This window comes from Camelina sativa, chromosome 13, assembly GCF_030686135.1.
Source record: "Camelina sativa cultivar CO46 ecotype springtype chromosome 13, ASM3068613v1".
NCBI classification, from domain to species: domain Eukaryota; kingdom Viridiplantae; phylum Streptophyta; class Magnoliopsida; order Brassicales; family Brassicaceae; genus Camelina; species Camelina sativa.
Window position 1 is genome coordinate 14,127,445 of NC_141892.1, and position 24,516 is coordinate 14,151,960.

At 37.3% G+C, this 24,516-nt stretch overlaps 2 protein-coding genes and 2 pseudogenes across 3 annotated transcripts; 2 read left to right on the forward strand and 2 right to left on the reverse strand.

Annotated features, from left to right (window-relative positions):
* Nucleotides 1-1,749: 1,749 nt before the first annotated feature.
* On the forward strand, nucleotides 1,750-4,007 carry LOC104736815 (acetyl transferase 1-like). Its single transcript, XM_010456870.3, has 2 exons — nucleotides 1,750-2,482; nucleotides 3,028-4,007. Exons 1-2 carry the CDS (start codon nucleotides 2,057-2,059, stop codon nucleotides 3,895-3,897), a joined length of 1,296 nt encoding a protein of 431 aa, XP_010455172.1. The 5' UTR covers nucleotides 1,750-2,056; the 3' UTR covers nucleotides 3,898-4,007.
* Nucleotides 4,008-13,012: 9,005 nt separating this feature from the next.
* On the forward strand, nucleotides 13,013-16,450 carry LOC104736816 (protein NRT1/ PTR FAMILY 2.8-like). The gene is made up of 5 exons (XM_019234567.2): nucleotides 13,013-13,205; nucleotides 13,294-13,511; nucleotides 13,679-14,226; nucleotides 15,353-15,738; nucleotides 15,869-16,450. Exons 1-5 carry the CDS (start codon nucleotides 13,118-13,120, stop codon nucleotides 16,315-16,317), a joined length of 1,689 nt encoding a protein of 562 aa, XP_019090112.2. The 5' UTR covers nucleotides 13,013-13,117; the 3' UTR covers nucleotides 16,318-16,450.
* A 6,043-nt stretch (nucleotides 16,451-22,493) lies between these two features.
* On the reverse strand, nucleotides 22,494-23,778 carry LOC104736817 (protein LIGHT-DEPENDENT SHORT HYPOCOTYLS 1 pseudogene; annotated as a pseudogene). Its single transcript, XR_015577419.1, has one exon. The product of XR_015577419.1 is annotated as a protein LIGHT-DEPENDENT SHORT HYPOCOTYLS 1 pseudogene (transcript).
* On the reverse strand, nucleotides 23,315-23,936 carry LOC109128328 (uncharacterized; annotated as a pseudogene).
* Nucleotides 23,937-24,516: the final 580 nt, after the last annotated feature.

Here is a 24,516-nt window from a genome sequence, read left to right on the forward strand (position 1 = left end):
TGTAAATCAAGTACCTAATCCACACCACACCTATCTCACCTACTGTATATTAAAAACTTCCTCTCTATCAAAATATTTATTCACTAAGTAAATAAAAGCCACTAAATGGGGTTTGATTGGGTTTTAACATTACTGGTCTAATGTTGATAGGAAATACAACAACAAAAGTAAAACAACTTCTGATGTTGGGAGAAACCAGCAGGCAAAGGGAAGAAAATCACTTGTCGTTTCATGTGCAAAGGAAAGACTTATACAAGCCATATAAAAAGAAGACAATACAAATTTCAAATTTCACCGTATATGTATTACAAATTGGTAGCATCCCAAAACAACACATTCTAATTGTAGAATAGGGAGATATTTTAATCTTTTCTACATTTCGTTATTTAATAAATTAAACAAGAGTAATTAAACATCAAGGTTTGCTTTTAGTAATGATGTGACACTCCAGTTTCAAAGACTTGCGGAGAGGTTTAAAAGACTTGATTTGGTCACCTATGTCACCAAAGTGCACTTATTTTTTTTGGTCAAGGGTCCTGAGAGAACTCCACAGTTAAGCGTGCTTATGCTGGAGTAGTCTCAGGATGGGTGACTTTCCGGAAAGTGATTGTAGGGATGGTAACAAGTCTTTAAAGCCTCTCAGATGTAGCAAACCAGTCGTCGGATATGTATGGGCTCACATGCCTAATGAGAGCATGTGAGGCCCATTAAGGAAGGTGGGCCCATGGACTGGGATTGGACGTGGGACCCACTAAGAGGTGGCGGTCGGGGCGTTACAAGTTGTATCAGAGCCGAACCCAGATAAGTGTGGAGTCGAGTTGGCTCACACTATCGGGGGTGACGGTTTTGATGAGCAACGAGGACGTTGCGATCTGTTAGTGGGGGTGAATTGTGACACCCCGATTTCAACGACTTGCGGAGAGGTTTAAAAGAATTGATTTGACCACCTATGTCACTAAAGTGAGCTTATCTTTTCGGTCAAGGATCCTGAGAGAACTCCACAATTAAGCGTGCTTATGCTGGAGTAGTCTCAGGATGGGTGACTTTCCGGGAAGTGATTGTCGGAACTGTGCGAGTGAGGACAAAACACAGAAAAAGATCATGTGGTGATTTGTAGGGACGGTAACAAGTCTTTAAAGCCGACGAATATGGATGGGCTCACGGACCTAATGAGAAGAGATAAGGCCCATTAAAAAAAATGGGCCCATAGACTGGATTGGACATGGGGTCCACTAAACGGTGGCGGTCGGGGTGTTACAACTAGAGTGTCGGTTGGAGTTTTTTTTCAATAATTCAATATATGAGGTTTAATTGTAAAACAAAAGTAAAAATTAACCCGCGCGTAGCACGGGGTAACCTCTAATACTAAAAGAATATTATTTTCAGTCTAATAATTGGTGGTGTAGTTGGAGAAGAAAACTGTTCTAGCGTTAAAATTTAAAACTACACCAAATATAATGTTATTTCAACATTAAAATCGTGTTACGGTTGGAGATGCTTTAGAATGACATATACAAATGTCCAAATATAATTTCAAGTTTTCTTTATCCCGAGGAAAGAGGCTATAGGATTCCCACGACAAGGATTGGATTTCAAGTAATAACTTTTCAATGTCATAATATCATGGGGTATGAGAACACATCCTCGTCAGTCGTCATTAATAGAACCGGTCCTATGTTCCACCTATATTTGTGAGGCCCACTGCGTTATGAGAACCCATTAAATCGATCGGTGACTTTTTCATTTTTCATAGTTTTTGACTTTTTGTATATATACATTAATGGTGAGGTGAGTTTTTATTGGATAACAAGGTACAAGTACAACTACTAGCAGGCACCAGCATTATCACCCCCTCCATCAATGATCAATGCACCTCAACAAACTTTACACATTATTCTCTTACCTTTATCACGTACAGATTTTTATTTTCTAGTAAACTGAAATGTTCATCTTTTGTTTTCTTTATATATAAGATGTGTTTCTAAATTTCTCATAGACACACTCAGACCAATATACACAGTCTCTTTTAGTTTTGTCTAACTTTTTCTAAATAAAAATGGGTATCGTCCAAGAGAACCGGGTCGAAGTCAAGTCAATGCTAACTGCGGTATCCAGCAAGCCATCTAGATCTGGTCGGGTACACCCGTTTACCACTTTAGACAACGCCATGAGTCGACACACTCTCCACGTCATCGTTTACTACCCTCGTAGTCCATTCGGGTCCTTTGACCTCGACTCCGTCCGGATCTCGTTGTCTGAGCTCCTCTCTATGTACCCGCCTGTTGTTGGTCGGGTCGCTAAAACCCCGGACGGGATCTTGGAGGTGAAGTGTAACGACGCCGGACTGCGAACCTTGAAAGCCAAAGTCTGTGTTGGTATTGATGAATGGCTAAGATCAGCCGATGGACATGATGAAAGTGATTTAACGGCTTGGGAAGATATGCCAGAAGATCCGAGTACTTGGGCACCGTTTCGTCTACAGGTTCATTTACACATAATATAGTATAAGTTTGTTTGTCTAAGTTCATCAGTTTGTTTCGGTTTGGAACTTCTAAAAATTGGATTGAGAAAGTTCTGTCAGTTTTCACCAAACATAATCTAGGTTCTGTCTGGTTTCATTTTGGTTTAGGGTGATAAAAGAATAGTAATTATTATAAAACTATAAATTTGTTTTGGTTTTTAGGTAAAATTTCAGTTTTTAAGTATTTTAGGTATATTTTGGTAAATTGACTAAATTCAAAGTAATTTTTGGATCTTGGGAGCCAAAGTTTTTGTTGGTAAATTGTACTTCTATATCATGAATTTGGTAAGTTTAAATCTTAGAAGTTATTTGTGCTGATAAAATGCTTAGATGTTATAAGTATGGCCTGGTTTATCAACCGAGATTTATGTACAATCAAAGATATGTATATAAGTTACGGCTTATTTTGCACAATAACTTCGTAATCTCTATATCGAACCAAAAACCGAATACTATTGATTTCCCAGCCTTTGATATTTTTAAATTTTTTGTAACGATTTTGGCAGATAAACGAATTTGAAGGGGGAGGAGTAGCAATAGGCCTAAGCTGCCCACACAGGCAAGCAGACGCAACAACACTTACTGTTCTCTTAAAATCATGGACAGAAGCCCAACGCCGTCGATGTCTCGTCCATCCTCCGTCCTTCTCACCACTACCCTCCATCTTAACTGATGATACTGACGCCGTTAAACCCAACAGTGCGTCCATTTCTGAGCCCATTTCAACAAAAACAGCCACCGCAACGTTTCGTTTCTCTAGCTCCGCCTTCAAGAAATATGTCGAAGAAGAGGGTATATTCCCCAAAGCCTCACCGTTAGATGTGTTTGCCGCTCTTTTCTGGACACGTGTCGCTCTAGTAAAGCGCAAGAGCCATGATCGAGTGTGTATGTGTGTGGACTTCAGGAGGCTTTTGCCTAATCCACTTCCTTATGGCTTCTTCGGAAACGCTTTAAACTTTTCGTCTCTAGAGATGACTAACGTGGCTGATCAGGGGATTGTACATGTTGCACGTTTGATAAACGACCACGTGACGAACCTAACCGTGGAGAAAATCAGGTCTGATCTAAACCGGGTTGGGGAACAAGAGCTGATGTACGGTAGAGATTTGACGATTGTGAATATGGAGCATATGATCGTTGAAGGAGACCCGATGATGTACGACGCTGTGTTTGAGGACGGTGTTAGGCCTGTGCATGTAAGTTACCGGATCGGAAACGTTGGTGGAGAAGGGGTGATTATGGTGATGCCGTCCCCGGAGAAAGGGTTTGGGAGGGTTGTATCGGTTACTTTACCGGAGGAGGAGATGTCGAAGTTACTTGTGGATCAAGAAATCCTTCGATTTGAGCCCAAGATTATTCTAAGTGGTGTGAAGTAATTTATAAGAAGGCTCTTTGAGAAAAAGAAATATATTATGAATATCAGAATATTGTTCTTATCAAAGGCGCTTGTGATATAACAAAGAAGGAATAAAAGAGTGTTTTTTATAAGGATTTTTTTTTTAAAAAAACGAAAGCTAACATTTTGAAAAAAAACAAATTTTTTATATCTCTATTATATATTTCCTCTATTCCTAAAAACTTGATTTTGAAAGTTTTTACATATATAAAATTAAGAAAAAAAATGAAATCATTTTTCATACACATTTTTCATAACTATATGAAATTAATATTTCAAATATTATCATTTAATATTTTCATAAATTATAAGCATTAATTAATTAAAAATGAATTTAAAACATAATAAATAGTTATACAAAAAGCATAAATCTTCTGCAAACAATATATTTTAACCGGCCGAATGGCCAATTGTCAACTCTCGAACTTCTTTACACATTTTGCGGCAATCAGAGAAATTAGGGTTTTTTCTTAGACAATTGAAGGTATCTTAGGTTCTATGTGTTAATACTGGAGATCTCTTTCGTTTCTAGAGTGGATTGGCGAAGGTTTTTCGGAGGTTTTATTTGGCAAGTCTTGATTCCGAGTGATGGGGATTTGATATGGCGAATCTTCCGATCTGGATTACTTGGGATTTCGCGGACAGATCCGGAGGATTATGGTTTTATTGTCTCTAATCTGGAATCGGATTCCTCTGGAATGTTTCGGATTTGTGGGTTTCTATTTCCATTTTTGTGCGAATGTGGTTTGGCAAGGTGGATCTGGTGTGGTGGGGCCCGAATCCTGTTTCTGTTGTTTTGGGATCGGAAACTCAGTGGGAGGTGAGCGTATCTCTGATGAAGGGGTGTTTAATGGTTAGGCTTTTATGCTATTTGCTTTCCCTTTTTGGATCTGGGATGGAGATGTCTCAGCGATTGGAGCATCTTAGGTTGCGATCTGATTTGAGCATGAGATTTGAAATGGGATTCCTAGCATTTACTCCGAGGTGGAGGAGACGAGATATAGGATTTGGGATTCTGGCTATGGTATGGTTCCAGGTTCAGGGTGTGGATTTTGTATCTTTATTGAATGGCATGTATCCTTTTTCCTTTCTTGGAAATTCTACTGGCTTTTTTGGAACTACACAGGTGGATCTTTCTCATTTAATTCCCCTGCTAGGAATGATTCTAAGGTGTTGCTCGCTATATAAAGGTTTCGTGGGAGCCTTTGAGATGAGGCAATTCTCTCTTGTTTGCTTTCCTTTCTCTCTTATTTTGGCTATGTTTTCTATCTATTCTGCTTTTTCGGGTGGGTGTTCTGGGGTAGCAATGTCACAGTCTGGTTTATTGGGGAAGGGGTTAGCTGGACAAATAGTGGGTGAGTCTCAGCCGAGACGCAAGATCAAAATCTCCTATTTTGATAACTCTGCACTGATTGCGGGATATTCCAAGACTGTTGTGGGGAGGTGTTTTAACCCACAGATGCAAGATATGAAGTCATTGCTGTTGATGTTGCCGCATATTTGGCAAGTGGAGGGGAGGGTTGCAGGTGCTGATCTGGGGTCAGGTAAATTTCAGTTTTACTTTGATGAGGAGGCTGATATTGTTGAGGTTTTGTCAATGGAACCCTTCCATTTTGACTCTTGGATGGTGTCTATGGTGAGGTGGACGCCAGTGGTGGATCTAGCGTATCCATCTTCTCTCAAGTTCTGTATTCGAATTTCTGATGTTCCCATTCAGTTTTGGGCAGAACCGACGTTTCGAGACATTGGTTCGGCGTTGGGGGTGGTCAAAGCTGTCGATATTGATATAGGTAAGATCCAAGTCACCATTGATGGGCTTAAGCCACTTTGTTTTGACATGGATATTGAATTTTTCAATGGGGAGGTCACGGTGGTCAAGCTGTTCTATGAGAAGCTTTATGGTTGGTGCAAGCGCTGTTTCAGTCTTTGTCATGATGAGGAGGTTTGCCCTTTAACCAAACGTGTGTCTCAAGAGGGGTGGTCAGTATGGAGGTGTGATAGACAGGTTTTCACCCAGGGTATCAATCCCCTATGCAATTGTAGTACAAAGGGTTATCAATCCAAATGGTTGTGTATTGCTAGCAGGAAGGATATGATCTGAACAATGCAAGTCAAGCCAAGCAATTAGGGTTTTGGCTCTAACGATTCCTAAAATAAATAAAGTAAAAGAATATAAACAAATAAACCACACGACCTAAGCACTCGATGCAAGCAATCGAGTACAAGATCGAGTGGGGTGATCGAGTATGCAAGTGAGATATGAACAACTTGAGGTATTACTCGATACAGGTTATCGTGTACCTGATCGGGTAAGTAGTCGAGTAAGTGAAAGAAATGCAAATAAATAAAATACGAAAGTTCCTAAGGATGGGGGTAATCGAATCATAAGTGTTCTATACCAGTACGGATGCCTTACATGCCTCAAACAATTATTTCCTAGACAATGAACCTCTAAGACCTTGTCACCACACTTTCGCACTAGCAACAATCAACCTTGAACACATTACCACACTGTCGCACTAGCAATATGAACAAGCAGGCATTAAGAACGATTCATTATTGTTAGTAGACTTAAACTCATCTAATTTTGTTACTCATAGTTAAGTAAACCTCTAGCATTGGCTAAATCAAGCATTTTATCTACTCCTTTCGGCCTAAAGCATTTTTAAACGCCCTAGATCTAATCTCAACCTTTCGGTCTGTTGACAGCATTAAGAGCACCAATCTAGAAGGAAATCTATCAATCATTTACAATCAACTAAAGAATCCTAACCGATCAAGAACACAAAATCATCTATCTCATCCCTAGAAACTTTACTACACTACTCGGACATAGAAGCGAATAACAAAGCAATCAAAATGAATGAAAATGACATTGTATTAAAAGATAGAGTATAGTAGAGAAAGTAAAGGTTAGAAATCTAAGAAAACTACAAAATAAAAATGCAAAACAATAAGAAAAATGTTGAGTCGCCCAGTTCTCTCACAGGAGCTCTCGCTCTCTGGTTTGAGGGTCTGCGGCGTGCTCCTTTGCAAGCTAGGGGAAGAGGGGGTTTATATATGGAAACCCATTTGACCTAGCTTCCCAGACCTGCCCGATGATCTACTCGATGGGGTACACGAGGGTGAAGTCGGGTTACTCCTCGGGTGGATCTTCGGGTTACTCGTCATGCTCTTGGATCCTCCTCGATCGTGTTGGGGTTCGGACTTGTTCTTGCAGCTCGATGGCTCCTTCGGGTACATGCTCGAGTTATCCTTGTTTTTCCCCATTTTTGGCTCTTTAGCACCTGTTTTCATCCAAAATATGCAAATGCAGAAATGCAACACCCTAAATGCTCTAAAAGTGAATTCCTACAGTAAATGACCTAAAAATGCTAAGTTAGAGGTATGAACAATGCAAAATATGGACAAAAAAGGATGCTAAAAACATGTAAATTAGAGAGTTATCAAGGTGCTCGTTCAAGGTCAGACTACGGCTCGGGGGTCCCGTCTTGGCAGAAAGGCTATTCAAAGGGTTCTTCCAGTCTAGGAGGTGCTCATGATCAACGGGGAAATCTGGTGCTGCAAGGGGACCGCCACGTCAGCGTCCTGAACATGTTTTGCCATTGGCTGCTGTTGAGGTAAGAGCACCGGTGAAAGAGGAAAGGAAGCAAAAGTCTGCGAAAAAGGCTTTGTTTTAGGAACACTTGGGTAATGATGGTCCCGGTTCTGATCTGGTAGAAGAAGGTCAAATAATGGAGGAAAAAGAGGAGGTTGTGGAGGAAGCGGATGTACCAATTGATTCCGGATCAACGGATGGGCAAGTGGTGGCAAACTCGGAGATTCTGGTGGAGGAGATTGGCGTGCAGAAATTGGATCCAACACTAGTCATTGTTGTGGGTGAAGTGGAGGCGAACAGGGAGGGTGATGTGGTCTTGAAGGCAGGAGAGGGTTTCGAGCAGAGTGGCTTGTCTCAGGAGTTGTTGCTATCGAATTCAAATGGCGGGGGCAAGGTTGACACCGCTGCTACTATTGGTCATGCCATGGGGAGCATTTCGGTGGGTGAAGCAGTCGATGCAGAGGTGTCTACGGGAATAGATGGGGAGGAAGCGGATATGGAGGTGGAGGACTCTTGTTTGGAGGAAATGCTAGTTGATCCATTACTAGGTGGGCAAGCGGCTACCGGAGATCAAGGTGGTGATGTGGTTATTGTGAGTGCAGATGTTTCTCAAGGAGGGTCTAGCAAGGTGGTGATGGGAGGCAAAGGGAGGAAGGGGAAAGGTGCCTTGGTGCTAAGAGGGATCTCTACTAAAAAGCGGAATGCTAACATGCTCTTGTCACCACGGCGGAGACCTCCTTCCAGTGTTCAGGATCCTGGTGTAAGCGGAACTACCCTGAAGGCTCAGGAAGGCGCTGTGGGTGGTCACGGTGGGGCAAAACCACCTAAACCAAACATTTTAAAATGAATATTCTAAGTTGGAATTGTCAGGGGTTCGGAAATAAGGCTACTATCGGACATCTTATGAAAACAAAACAATCTTATATTTTTATGGAACAATTTGTTTGTCATTTTGGTTATAAAATTTTGAAAACGGTGGAACCTATTGGTTGTAGTGGAGGCTTGGCCTTATTTATAATAAGGATGATTTTAATATTTCAATTTTATTGGTCACAAACAGACTAATTGATATTGAGGCAGTTCATAATGGACGGGTTTTTCACATAACTTTTGTGTATGGGGATCCTGTTCCCAAAAATCGTGAGGTGGTTTGGGAAAAACTATTGTTGATTAGTTCTTCAAGGTCCACACCTTGGTTGGTGGTGGGTGATTTTAATGAATTGTCAGGGATTCATCAAAAACGAGGGGGTAAGTTGCGCCATGCTTCCTCGTTTCAGTCTTTTAACGGGATGATTCAAGATTGTGGTTTCTTGGAATTTCCTTATCTCGGTGACTTTTTGTCTTGGCGGGGCTGGCGGGATAAGAAACCAATTCGGTGCCACCTGGACAGTGCTTTAGGAACGGAGGACTGGCATGATCTGCTTCCAGATACGGTTACAGAATACTTGCCAATGATTGCTTCTTATCATAAACCTCTGGAGGTCAGTATTGGTGCCAAGCGATTGCAGGGGCGACAGTGCTTCATGTTTGATCGACGGTGGATACACAATCTCGAATGGGTGGCGTGGAGATAATGATCAGGAATACCCTAATCTTCTGACCAAAATTGGGAATTGTAGACGCGCCATTTCTCAGTGGCGTAAATCAAAGGTTCCGGTCGTTAGGGACACGATTGAGGATCTTAAACAGAAATTGGAGATTGCTCAGGCAGATGTTGCGAGTCCTCCGAGTGTAATTTATGATCTGAGCTCTCGGTTGCGGGAGGCCTATCGTGATGAGGAGATTTACTGGTATCAAAAGAGTCGGAATAAGTGGATGCGCGTGGGGGATAAGAACACACAATATTTTCATGCTCAAACCAAGCAAAGGCGGGCGCGTAATCAGATTAGTGGTTTGTATGATAAGAATCATGTCTGGTCGACGAAGGATGAGGATATTTGCACTACTGCTGTATCATATTTTGAGGATTTGTTTACTTCAATTAATCCAGCTACTTTCGAGGAGGCTTTACGTGAGGTATAATTGGTAATTACAGAGGAGTTAAATGAGCGGTTAACGGCCCCGACAACGGAGGCAGGTACAAACGGCCCTGTTCATGATACACCCGGATAAGGCTCCGGGGCGGATGGAATGACTGCTTTGTTTTTATAGAAGGTATGACATGTTGTTAAGACGGATTTGGTTTCTATGGTTAATCAGTTTTTTGAGGAGGGAGTTTTCGATAAGAATCTTAATCGCACGGACATTTGCCTCATCCCAAAGGTCGCAAGGCCGACCCAAATGGCGGAGTTACGCCCAATTAGTCTGTGTAATGTGGGGTATAAGATTATTTCAAAGATCTTGTGTCAACGGTTGAAAACAGTTTTACCAAGCCTTATTTCAGAGACGCAATAAGCCTTTGTTCTCGGGCGCTTGATCTCAGACAATATTTTGATTGCCCAAGAGATGTTTCATGGTCTCCGAACAAATCCGTCCTGTAAAGGAAAGTTTATGGCCATTAAAACGGACATGAGTAAGGCCTATGATAGGGTCGAGTGAGGATTTGTTGAGGCTCTACTACGGAAAATGGGTTTTGCGGAAAAAAGGATCTCATGGATTTTGTTTTGTATTACTTCGGTTGAGTACAAAGTCCTTATTTCCCTAATAAAAAATGGACAACCTAATGGGTTGATAGTCCCGAAAAGAGGTTTGCGGGAGGGAGATCCTCTTTCTCCCTATTTGTTTATCCTGTGTACGGAAGTGCTAATTGCTCAAATTAACAAGGCAGAAATGGACAAGCAGATCACGGGTATTAAGGTCGCTTATCGGTGTTCGCCAGTAACACATTTACTATTTGCGGATGATAGTCTTTTTCTGTAAGGTGGATAGAGATCAATGTGGGGTTATTTTGGATATTTTAGAAAAGTATGAGGCGGTCTCGGGACACAGATTAATTTCGATAAATCTTCGGTTCAATTTGGGCATCTGTTGATGAGGATACAAGAAGGGAGATGCATGGGGTACTTGGAATTTCGAATCTGGGTGGTATGGGTTCTTACTTAGGGATTCCTAAGAGCTTGGGAGGGTCCAAAATGAAGATTTTCTCTTTTGTCCGGGATAGACTTCAGAGTTGGACGACGGGATGGACGACAAAACAGTTATCCAGAGGGGGTAAAGAGGTAATGATAAAGTCTGTGGCTACTGCGGTTCCGACATTTGTTATGTCTTGCTTCCGGTTACCAAAAACAGTTACGTCTAAGCTTACTAGTGCAGTGGCGAATTTTTGGTTGAGTTCGGGCCAGTATGGGGGACTACACTAGTTAGCCTGGGAGAAGCTTTGTGGGAGTACGCAGTTGGGGGATGGGGTTTTAAGAATGTTGATGATTTTAACTATGCATTGTTGGCAAAACAATTGTGGCGGTTGATCGAGGCGCCGAAATCCCTTTTTGCTAGGGTTTTGAGGGACCGGTATTATCAGAATTCGGATCCTATGGACCTGATCCGATCATACTCTCCATCGTATGGGTGGCGGAGTATAGTCTCAGCTAGATCTTTGATAAACAAAGGGCTTATTAAACGGGTTGGTTCTGGAGAGTCCATTTCTATATGGACTGATCCATGGGTACCGACTCAATCCCCAAGACCAGCTTTGAGCAAGGGACCTCTTAAGGACCCTTCGTTAAAAATTTCTCATTTAATTGATTATGGAACAAATTCATGGCGTATGGATATGCTTCTAGCGCATTTTGATTTGGAAGACGTGGCACTGATTAGGGTTATACCTTTGGGTAGCACTCAGATGGCAGACTCTCTTGGTTGGCACTTTACGAAATTGTGGAAATATACTGTCAAATCAGGGTATGAAACGGAGCGTGCTGTCAAACAGCGAATCATCCAGGTTATTCGATATGGCCCAGATATTACTCCCCTCCTGGCGGCTGTTTGGAGGGTGTCCTGTCCACCAAAACTGTAGCATTTTATGTGGCAAGTTTTGTGAGGTTGTATATCGGTATCGGCAAATTTGAGGAAGCGGGGAATATATTGGGATTCGGGATGTGCTAGATGTGGGGCGGAAGAGGAAACCATTCATCATGCTCTTTTTGGTGCCCACCTGCCCGTCAGGCTTGGGCCTTAACTCAGGTACCGGTTGGCCAAGTTTTGTTCCCAACGGACTCGGTGTACACTAATATGGACCACTTTTTGGGTAAATCTAATCTGGGGTCTCAGGTGGAGGCTTTCCCATGACTCATGTGGTATCTCTGGAAGGCGAGGAATGCTCGTCTTTACGAGAACCAGGTAGAAAAACCGGAGGATGTTTTAGAGTTGCGGTTGGGGAGGCGGGTACATGGTTGCAGGCAAAAGTGTCAGATGTGGAGGAGGATTCTTCCATTATCCCCATTGACTCTAGGGCTCGGGTAAGGGGGCCCATGAGTCACCTTCCTATTTTGTTTACAGGTTATCGGAGTTTCGTCGATGGATCTTGGAAGGCTGGCGATGCCTTTGTAGGTGCAGGATGGGTGTGTTCATCCTTTCAAAATCCGATACCAATGAGGGGAGCCACCAATTTCCGACGAAGTCTTTCTCGATTACACGCTGAAGTCGAAGCTTTTGTTTCGGCTATGCGGTGCATGATTGGACATGATTATCGGGATGTGGCTTTTTATACAGATTGCTCAAATTTGGTGAAGATGGTGTCTTCTCCACATGACTGGTCGGCTTTCAAGACGTAACTTGACGATATAAAGATTGATAGGGAGGAGTTCTCTTCTTTCTCTTTATCTTTCATTTCAAGAAATGCAAATGTAAGTGCGGATTCTTTGGCACGTCAGGCGCGTACCTCTCCGCAACCTATTTTGTTTATAAACGATTTTTCTATTAATTGGTTTATACGAGCTAATCTTTTGTTGTCAAAAATATATATATATATATATATATATATATATATATATATATATATTTTTTAACTGTTAAATCATTCACTAAAAGTTTAATACTGTTTAAACTGTAATCGCATGCTTCTGTGTAAACTCTTATAGTCGTAACTGCTGCGTTTAAACCTGTGAAATCTATAATAGCATCTCGGATTTTATTTTTTATTTATTGAATTACAGCTAAACAAATATATTTTTTTAAGTTATACGTACGATGTGTACCAATCAAAATGTTTTTATTAGATGTCAAGTTTGAGGAGGTGTGGCATTTGGAAGTGCTGAAAAAACCTGATTTACGTGTCTCGTGAAGAGAAAAACATTTATTGTACTGATGATAAATTTATTTCTGTCATTTTATTGCTACTTTTTTCAATAATTTAATCCACGTAAGTGTATTACAGCTCCAAATTTATCAAATTAATTATAAGATAATTATTTTAATAGAAGTAAAATTAGGATAGGGGTTACGAAACCTAAGCCCCATTTTTGACTTTCGATAACACTACATAATTTCAGTAATATCTATAACAAACTCAGAAACCAATCCCTATTCCCTAGTAATCAGCTTGAACATAGTTACATACACACTGTGTGATGATTGACTTTTTCCTTTTACTTCTTCTCTCTGCAACAAATCTATAAACACCATCAAAAGTATTTTTCATTTCTTCTCAAAACCTAAGAACAAAAAAATGGACATTGAATCTTCTTCATCTCCATCATCACGTGCTCTTATTAAGAAGGAGAAAGGAGGATGGAGAGCTATCAAGTACATTATTGGTTCGTTTTTTACCTTCTTCATTATTTGATATTCTTTTTCTTTGGGTTTTATACTTAAGTAAAATATTTTTATTTGGGGTTTATGAAGCAAATGAGTCGTTTGAGAAGCTGGCGTCAATGAGCTTAATAGGGAATCTACAAGTGTATCTCACAACAAAATACAATCTCGGTGGTGTCTTCTTCGTGAATGTCATCAACATTTGCTTTGGTTCTTGCAACGTTCTTAGTCTCGCCGGTGCTTTTGTCTCTGATGCTTACCTCGGAAGATTTTGGACTCTTCTCATTGGTTCCATAGCCTCCTTCATCGTAATTTTCCCTTCCTCTCTCTTCATTTTCAACACCGTAAAAAGCAGGGACCAAAAGTGTGTGGTTAAGTGTTTGCTCTAGTGGGTAGAGCACTTTTGTTCTATGTTAAGACTAAGGAACTTTTAGGATAAGCTTTGTGGTTTTATTGAACATTTTTTCTATGATAGGGAATGGGAATAATTGCTCTAACTGCGGCTCTCCCACGATTAAGACCGGAGGCTTGCAACGATCCATCGAATTGTTCAAACCAGCCCACGAAATGGCAGCTTGGGGTTCTTTTCTCCGGTCTAGGTTTACTAGCCATTGGAGCAGGAGGAATCAGACCGTGCAACATCGCATTTGGAACAGATCAATTCGATACAAGCACTAAAAAAGGCAAAGCTCAGCTTGAAACGTTCTTTAACTGGTGGTACTTCTCCTTCACTGTAGCTCTAGTTATTGCACTGACAGGTGTCGTTTATATACAGACTAATATCAGTTGGGGCATTGGTTTTGTGATCCCCACGGCTTGTTTGGCACTCTCTATCACCACCTTCCTCATCGGTCAGCACTCTTACATTTGTGCAAAACCTGAGGGCAGTGTGTTCGCAGACATTGTTAAGGTTGTTGTTGCGGCTTGTAAGAAACGTAAGGTGAAACCTGGAGCAGAAATAACGTTCTACGTAGGCCCTTCTGATGATGGATCATCCACCACTTTGGTCCGAGACAAACATAGGTTAGTTCGTTACATTAATTAGATTATTTATTTGCTTCTAGAATAAATTAAAATTATACTTTTAATATATAAAATTTTATAAGTAGTAATTTTTATCTTCTGAAATATTTTTTTTCTTTCTAAATCAATTATTTTAGACCAAAAAAAAATTATTAATGTAAATTTGCAGAATTATTGGTATTTCCAAACGAAGAAAGTTTCTTCAAGAAACACTTGGCGATATTATATGGCTAAGACGAAAACATAATTAGGAACTTTGGTTTATCTTTGATATTTGCGGTTACAGTTTAAACAAATTTTTTATCAGAAACCTTTTTGTTGTCAAAAAAAAGAAACCTTGTTTTATGCTCGATATTTTGCCATTACAATTCTAAAATTTTCTTTTTCTTTTTGTCAATAAAATATTACTATATAAGAAGCGAAATTATTATATTTGAAAAATAAGAATTGTGTCTCACTTTATAGTGCTTGGAATTTGAAGGTTTAAACAATTACATTAATATCTACATTAACATTTTTTAAGTACATTTTGTGTTTTACCTTTTTAGTTATGGTTATTTAAATTTTTATTTACAATTTTAGTCCCTACAAAATTGGACTAAAAGCAATAAGTGAAATATGATAAATTGACAAAATCAAATTTTTTTTATAGAAACTAATTAATTCTACCTAAATTCCTTATTAATAGCAAATTTGTTTCCTATATATGTGTCCAAAAATAAAAATAAAAGAAAAAACCAATTGTTAAATTGTATACCTTAGATATTATATGTCTTAGTTAAAAATTAACAATCAATTAAACTAAATAGTTATACATTATACAAAAAATAATAGTATTCTCTTAAATAAATACAAAATATTATTCTTATTAATTATACATTATACAAATAGTAATTATTCATAGTGTTTTATCCTGATAAAAATTATAATATTTTAAGAATAATGGTGCCACAGGTTAAAATATAAAAAGACTAAAACTTAAAAATTGGTCATTTTATTACTAAATTAAATATCTAAAAATCTAACATTATTATATATAAAATTAAATAATTGACCCGTGGTTAAATTTTAGTATAAGTGTAATATGTAAAATCTCTAATCTTTGTTAGATGTTTCGGTGTGACAGGTTAAGGTTTGTTGACAAAGCATCGGTGGTAACTAATCCGAACGAGTTAAATGAAGATGGTAAGGCGAAGTATAAATGGAGATTATGTACTATGCAGCAAGTGAAAAACATCAAATGTGTGACCGCAATTTTACCTGTATGGGTCACGGGGATCGCATGTTTCATGCTGACTGACCAACAAAACATTTACGGAATCCTTCAAGCTATGCAAATGGATAAAACATTCGGACCACATAAATTCCAAGTCCCTGCAGGATGGATGAACCTCGTCTCCATGATCACTCTTGCCATTTGGATTTCACTTTACGAGTGTGTTATCATACCAATAGTGAAACGTATCACGGGGCGGAAAAAGCGGTTAACAATGAAACAAAGAATCGAGATAGGTATTAATTGCCTCTCTTTTTTTTGTTAAAATATTTACAAAATTATAGGTTTAGATATAGTAGATAGGAGTGATACAATGTCTTTCTTTTCGTTTCTGTTTTAGTTTCTCACATTTGTTGGTTGTATTAGGTATCATAATGGGAATCACTTGTATGATTGTCGCGGCATTCCAAGAAAAGAAGCGAAGAGCTTCCGCTCTAAAGAATGGCTCATTCGTGTCGCCGGTTTCTATTTTAATGCTCCTTCCTCAGTTTGCTCTCGCGGGTTTAACGGAAGCGTTTTCAGCAGTGGCTCTTATGGAGTTTCTAACTGTTAGGATGCCCGAGCGTATGAGAGCAGTTGCGGGAGCGATCTTCTTCTTGAGTTCATCGATTGCAAGTTACATATGCACGCTTCTTATAAATGTGATTGATGCCGTGACACGCAAGGAAGGGAAATCGTGGTTAGGAGACAAAGACTTGAACAAGAACAAGCTTGAGAACTATTTTTTCATAATAGCCGGCATTAAATTCGCGAATCTGCTCTATTTTAGGTTTTTTGCTTCAAGGTTTGCTACTGAGAATAAAAAAGGACACTAAAGGTTTTTTCTTTAACCTTTCTTGCGTATTTGGACTTATTTTTCTTTTAAAAAAATTATATTCAAAAGGGTTATTGGTATCTCTAAAATGTTATATTATTTTGAGATGCTATATTACTTTATGTTTTATGTAATTTTTTGTGTTACCCCATTTTAAGATCTGGTGCTAGTCAAAATGTTATGTAATCCTGTTAAATTCTAGTATATATTACTGAATACTGAATATAATGTTTGACATTTTGATTCATAAAAACATAACTTTGAAATATTATGATATTCATCAAAATTTTGGAATGTTTCAAATAAACAAACGTCGGTTATAAACTGACTCTAAGAACTTTGCATTAGTTACTAAACCGACTTAACATTGGGTGACATAAAATATATTTGCTTCACTTAAACAAACGACGTTATATTTTTTTTCTTCTGGAAGTGTTAGAGTGGTTCACAAACTTAATAAATATTGGTATAATAAAATATAAAGTCGGTTAACCAGACGACGCTAAAACCGTCCCATTTTAACGTTTTGCGTCAATTAAAGAAATGATTTAGAAATACCGACGTCTCCTAAGCATGTTTTTTGTAGTGATATATGTATATGTTAATGTTTTTTTTTAATTTGTGTGAAATATGTTAAAATAACAGAGTATTCGATAAAGTTTTTTATATATTTTTTTGACTTTTTAAATCAGCTAGCTCGCTCAAATAACAGTACCTATAAATCCATACGTTCATTTCAAACTAGGTATGTGCGGGTTGTTGTATTAGTTATGTTACTTTATTTTAGTTTATATAATAATCATAAAATTATGAGAATTTTCTGAGAAGATTTTTTAATCAAGTTTTTTAAAATGGTATTTCTGAAAAATAGTATTGAAAAATATGTATTTTTGAAATTCTCCTTAAAAATACATATCTAACAAACAAATTTCCTAAATATCAATAATTAACATTACTTATTCAAATCATAAAAATATACCAGTTATGTAAAAAAATATTGTTAATGATAAAAATAAAATTTACTATGATATTCAAAATTTACCTAAAACATTTAATAATTAAATTGCAAAAATATTTTTGAAGTATCAATTAAATAGATTTCCTACAAAATCATATGAAATGCAATTAAAATCCCAAAAATTGCAGTATAATGATGAGTATACAAATTCTCAAAAAAAAAATTGGAGGTAAGAGAGAGTTAAAAATTATGATTTAATAATCCTATTATAATAGTTAATTTTGTTAAAACATTGCATACTTTAAAAATAAAATAAATATACATGAATGAAGATGATTTCTTTATCTTGATTCCCTCGTTGGGTTTTGATTGAAATTAGTGTTATTGAATCTGCATCGATAATTGTTTGTTACAGTCACCAAAATTTTATTATACATTTGTAATTGAAAATTGAAAATAATAAGAAGAGAAAGAAGGAAGGAAAAAAATACATAAAAACAAAAAAAAAAAACTTGAACAAAATATAAGATAAATCTAACAAAATATATAATCACACTCTTACCATGAGTTTTGAACCCATGCAAGAACATAAACAAAACAAAGAAAATATTTAGAATTTGAGATATGGTGGATGATGATGTGAGAATAGTTATTTATAGGATTTCAAGGGATGCAAGTTACATTTCTAAAATATTTTATATACATAAGCAATTGAAAATTAATAATAATAAGAAGACAAAGAAGGAAAAAAGAAATACATAAAAACAAAGAAATAAAATTGAACAAAGTATAAGAAAAATCTAACAAAATATATAATCACAGAATTTGAGATATGGTGGATGATGATGTGAGAATGTTTATTTATAGGATTTCAATGGATGGAAGTTACATTTCTAAAATAATTTAGTTAGAGGAGTTACAATTATAATTTATAGTGTATTTGAATGAAAATGAATGAAAAAAATAGTCAATTCATAATTTATGTAATTTCAGTTACAATTTAGTAGTAAAGTGTGGACTTAAAATATAAATTAATGTATATTATTACATTTTTGTTTAATTAAAAATAAATATTATTTTTTAGAAATTAAATGCTAAATGGACCAATAAGGATAGAGTAAAACCTTATTTTTTTTTTTATGTATATGATTTTCAAAAATTTATTCTCATTGGATCTGTAATGGACCTGCTAATAAATTAATTATAAACTAGATAACAAAAAAGGGGCATGTATATTAAAAGACTGTTGAGCTTTGTCACAATAGTTCTTTTTAATCTCGAGAGTGACTAAAGAATATGTTTCATTCTCTATTAAGGAATCCTCAGAAGAAGAAAACACTAATCTAATCGTTGTAATTTAATCGCACAAATTTTATAAGACTTAGAGTTTAATGCCTCAGGAATCTTAAATCTTTCTGGGATTTTCATGTATATATCATTATCTAATGATCTATATAAATATGCTCTCACTACATCCATAAGGTACATTTCTAAATTCATAGAAGCCGTTAAACTCATTAAGTACATGAATGTAATTGCATCCATGACTGAAGAATATGTTTCTTCATAATCAACTACAGGTCTTTGAGAAAAACCTTGTGCAAAAAGTCGGGCTTTATATCGTGTGATTTCATCTTTCTCATTTCTTTTTTGCACAAATACCCACTTGCAACAAACAGGTTTTACATCTTTAGATGCAGTGACAAGAAATCCAAAGAAATTTCTTCTATTGAAGGAGAGCAACTCAAGTTGCATAGTATTTTTTAGAGACTGAAAAAGAGAATATTCCATTATCATTATCGGTTTCATCTCTGTACCATAATATTCCAATTTGGGCATAGTTAATAGAAATCTCATATTTTTCTGTATCGTCCTGAGAACTTTTCTCTGTATTTAGTTCTTCTTGAACCTTTTCATCTCCCATTTTCTTTTTCTTTCGAGGTTTTTATCTTTAGAGCCCATTGGCCTCCCCCGTTTCAATTGAACCTTAAGTTCATTAGCTTTGCTTCCATCGAATTCCTCTCAACGAAATTTAACTCTTGTTGGTGTATTTGCAGCGGGGATATATGACGTTGTCACACTTTTTGTATCTATGAACACATCTGATAATTGATTTGCCAAATTTTGTAAATGTACAATTTTCTGAACTTCTAGTTCACGTTGATTTGTAGGGGGATCAAAATATATTAAAGATGGTGTATACTGGAAATTCATCTTCATTAAAATGACAGTCGGCAAAACGTGCCGTAAACATATCACCAGTTTGCGGTTCAAGATATCGAATTATACTCGGTGATGCATAACCGACATATATATCCAATCTCCTTTGTGGCCCACTGAAACGACCCGACCCTTTTTTAAAAAAAAAATACTATATATATAATTAAGCATCCCATATTACTTAATTAAATCAACTCAAACCACAAAACATCATTTAAACCAGCCATAACCATCTTACACAGCGGAAACGTACAAACAATACCAAACCAACATAACCTTAATATAATAACATTCCTAACCATTCTATCCAACAACCTATCATAACTCTAACCAAGGTTCCAACACATAACCATAAATAACCAACAACACACAAATGAGACCCTAGATCATCCTCCTCCTCATCGCCTTGATTCCACGTTCACACTTGCTTTTACTTGCACCGCAGACACAAATTGAGATGCATGAGTATTTAATAAACACTCAGTGAGGTCATCCTCCCATCTACTGGGCTATACACACAAGCAACTGAGATTCTATTATTAAAGCCAACAACCAAAACACAAACAACACAACAAATCAGGAAAACAAGACTCAGTCAAGTCTGGTGTCGACCAACGCTAACGTGTCACTGGTGTCGACCGACACTAGATCGGTGTCGACCAACACTCAACCAACATGGTGTCGACCGACACCACCTTTGCAGAATCGATCTGCACGAAGCCGAACGACGAACCTCCGTTCCAAACCGCTTCCAAACCCTCCCAAACTCTTCCAAACTTCTCAGGAACCTATGGGAAGATGAAAACAACCAACCCACACAAGCAAAACACCACAAACACAAAGAAACAGTCAAAACAACAGAGATCTAAGGCTTAGATCAGCCATGGTCAAGCACTCACCTCTTTTGCAGGAAGATTCTCACTCAACAACGACGAATCCAACACTTAGAAACCTTCTCCTTCGTTCCTAACACAAGATCTTCACTCCACAGTAATAGATCTCTCAATAATAACAAAGGATCTCACAAATCTCTCTCAAAAACGTTTTCTCCTTTTTCTCTCTGCTTCTCTGTCCAAAAACGGCTAAAAGGACGAAATAAGTCGAATTCCTCTTTTAAACTCGAGTTTAGGGCTTCTCGTAAACTAAACTATGCAAACCGGACGATTAAAATCGAACCAATTGAACTGTCAGCAAACGGACAGAATTTACTCGATCCCAAACCATCATCGCATGGAACCAATAAAAAAAAGGGTCCATTCGATCTTATTGTTCGCCGCGCCGGACAGAATTTACTCGATCCCACGTGCGAATACGGGACCACTATTTTTAAGTAAAGCCGATGAACACGTGGCAAACATCGAGTGCTCTCCTCTAATTCTCCGTTCAATCTAAAACCGTTCATTGTGTGTTAGTTTGAGAACATCGTACCAACCTGTCTGCTGTTTGGAAAGTCCTATTTGTGGCCATCGAAGAGCCTTTTTTTTTTAATTATCTACTGTGACTCTGTGAGTTATGTGAATTCTAATTTTTGTATAGTTAGATTTAATTTTAATTCTTTATTGAATATTTATCTATATATATACGTCTAAATATAGATTCATTTTAGGTTGAGATTTTTGACTAATTATACCACATTCTCTAAGCATAATTTTTTTAGTATGGATTTGATTATTCATCACATACAATTGTCTAACTTATTATGTTCCGCAACATGTGGTTCCTCAATCACTAAATGTTCATCTAACCAAATTTTATGTGTGTTTGCTGTCATCAAAGAAATTTTACAAAAGTATCATTTGTTCATGTCTTTGTTCATCAGGTCACATACCCAACTTTAATTTTTATAACAACATGTCAACATTGATTGTCATAAAACAAGAACTTTAACTCTCATATTGAACAGTTTGGTTCAAAGACAAAAGTGGTAAATATATGTAAAGAGTTTACTGGATACCATGTTCTATATAGTGCTATTTTCACCTTTACAGCTCTCTTTTTTTTTTACATATAATTAACCACTTTTGAACATATTAGAACGTTGCATATTTGGAAAAAGAAAAATTCTGATCAATTCAAAAATTATACATTTTTGAGTGATATTTTTTCAGAAAGTTAATGGTAAAAGTTGATTTTATATTTAATGTGTTTCTGTTGTAAAATTATCGTTTAATTTAGCCATGACTCATGAATATTGATATACTAGATAAAATGTAGAATCCGTAACATATACAAGATTAAAGTGAAAGCTACGTTTGCATAGTTCTGGACTCATAAGCCACAACTCTAGATTTAGACGAAATTGTAAGTCATGGTTTTTATTTCTAATTTGCTAATACTAAAATCAATAATCAATTGAAAAGAACAAGTAGAGTCAATCATTTATAAGGTGGCTCCTATGCTAAAGCAACATCGAAAGTCAAAACAGTGAATTCATATTCATGGACTTAGCAAAACAATAATAAGCATTTAATAACAAATTGATGTCAGATGACTTCGCTCATCTAATCTTGCGACTACAACACCTATCAGCAGCGACCAATCTTACTCTATTCTCAAATCTGAAACTGATTAAAAAGAGTATACAAAAAATGTTTCTCAACAATTTGTATTGTCAACATCAGGGTTGTGTTTTCTTATTATTTAAAAGTTTATTAGTATATATCACAAAGCCTTACCATAAAGTAATCATACGATTAGACCCAACATACTTATACATATATACATCTACGTATCTGCTCTTTAATATAATTACTCATATAAAAATCACTGAAATATACGAAGATATCGAAGTGTTTCCTAAAGTCTCAACCATCATCGCATGGAACGAAATGACTAACATATATGATCAAAATTATAGCAGAGTTAAATCAATTGATCATCATTAAACAAACCCACATGATACACACGAACCCTAACTGTATCAATGAATCAAACATCGTATAATATCTGAAATTAAATATGCAATAAAACACGAAGAACATTTATAATCAGTCAAACACTTAAGCATAAATAAACATAGTTTAATCTTATTCATAAACAACTAGTACAGAAACAAAAGCATTGATCAGTGGATAACGTAAAAGAAGGCTTTACATTAAGCACATAATAGAGAAAGGAAATAGGAGACAATACATATAGAAAGGGGAAAATTATATAATATAATCATACAGTTGCACCCGAGTAATTAGCCATCAAAGACTGACCTTGTTGTGGCTGCTGCTGTTGCTGTTGCTGAAGCGGTATAGGCGGCTGCGTTTGCGGTTTCTGCCTATTGACTCTCTTCCTCTTCTTCTCGTAGCTAACACCGCGAGCTTTGGCCTGGAAGTCTCTAACTTCACGGAGGTATAACCTGACGGCGCGTGAGCCGAATGGGTTAGCTTCCGGAGGGCCACCGTTCTCCTCGTAGGCGGCTCGGAGACGGCCGATAAGGGCGTCGAGGGAGCCCCAGGCTTGCCGGAGAGGGCAAGGACAAGGAGCGGGAGGGTTAGGGAGGCCAAAGAAGGCACAGTTCTGGTGGTGGACCTTTGTTTTCCCGAACTGGTCGAGGTAGCGGAGGAACTCAAGCACGTGTGCGCCGCTGCACGACGGGAGAGAGAGCGGAGGACGGTGGTTCCGGAGGTACTGGCAGAAGGTGTTCCAGTCACGGCGTTTCTGGTTCTCGTACCGGCTTGAGGAAGGAGGTGTTAATTGTGTTGAGGGATTAGGGTTCTTGTTCGGTTGGTTAGAGATCAACTCCATGGCTTCTTTTTTTATTGATCTTGATTTTGGAAAAGTTGAAGAAGATGGAATCTTGATTTAGGGTTTGTTTCTTTTATATGGATCGGAAGAAAGATTAGGGTTCTTTTTTTTTTTTTGTAGATCGAGAGCTAAGATCAATAATTGAGCAAATAGAGAAAAAGTGAGAAAGAGCGGAGACTTAGCTGGTTGTGATGATGAGATTGATACTATAAAAGGTATAGATTCATCTTTTGTAGATCAAATCGAACAAACACTAGTGAGCAGAAATGGTGAGGCAAAGAGAGAGAGAAGTGAAGTTTATTTTGCTGCTTATTATAGAAGAAGATGAGAAAAGGGGATATATAAGTGGAAGAGATCCTTTTTTTTCCTTTTTATTATTTTCTAGCTTTTCTACTTTGGGAGATGATGGAGAGACAATACACAAAATCACACTTGTCAAGACTCAAAAGTGTAGTGTAGCTTCAAGACTCAAGACGAGCATTAGGAGGTCATTTAAGGAGAGAGAGACTGAGCAGATGAGTACAATAGAGGAGAGAGAGAAGAAGAGGACTAAGTGTTACACAGCGTAGAAAAGGGTAATTTCATAGCTGAAGAGAGAGAGTGTGTGTATGACCAATGGGTCAAGTGGGGAACTTGAAGTTGAACATTGACATGACATGAGGAGGGAAGAGTCTGTGTTCTTTGCCTGCAATTTGCAGCGACATTTTCATTTTATCATATTATTATTTATTTTTGTTACTTTATGCGTTGCGACGTTGCGTTTATTTACTTTCTTTTCGCATTATTCTTGTTTCCTTACTTCACTTTAATTTTTTACTTTGATAACGACCTGATTAACATATAAATATCTTCTTCTTTTTTTTTTTTCCGGAAATCATGGGTTATGAACATAGAATACACTACTTTTAAACACAAACGTTTCTTGTGATAAACGGTGGATTAGTACAATACCTCTTTGTTGACTATAAAACCGCACATAGGCTTTCGAAGCAACAACATGTGTTCAGTATTTAGCATATATATATTGATGCGTTAGTGTCCGTACCCCAGAAATTAAATTCGTTCTCAGAAACGTTTTTATTTCCTACAAGTCGATCGAGAGAAGTTTAATGTATACGGCTTTTGTCTCAATGGTAAAGGCTGCCAATTGAGCATCATGTAGACATCGTGTTAACTTTGGCAATAACTCCGACTGTATTTTTAGAACCAAAGTATTTAGACCAAACTTAACAAGTTTCTGTTGATGGATCATTAAAAAAGAATATATACTTCATAAAGAATAAA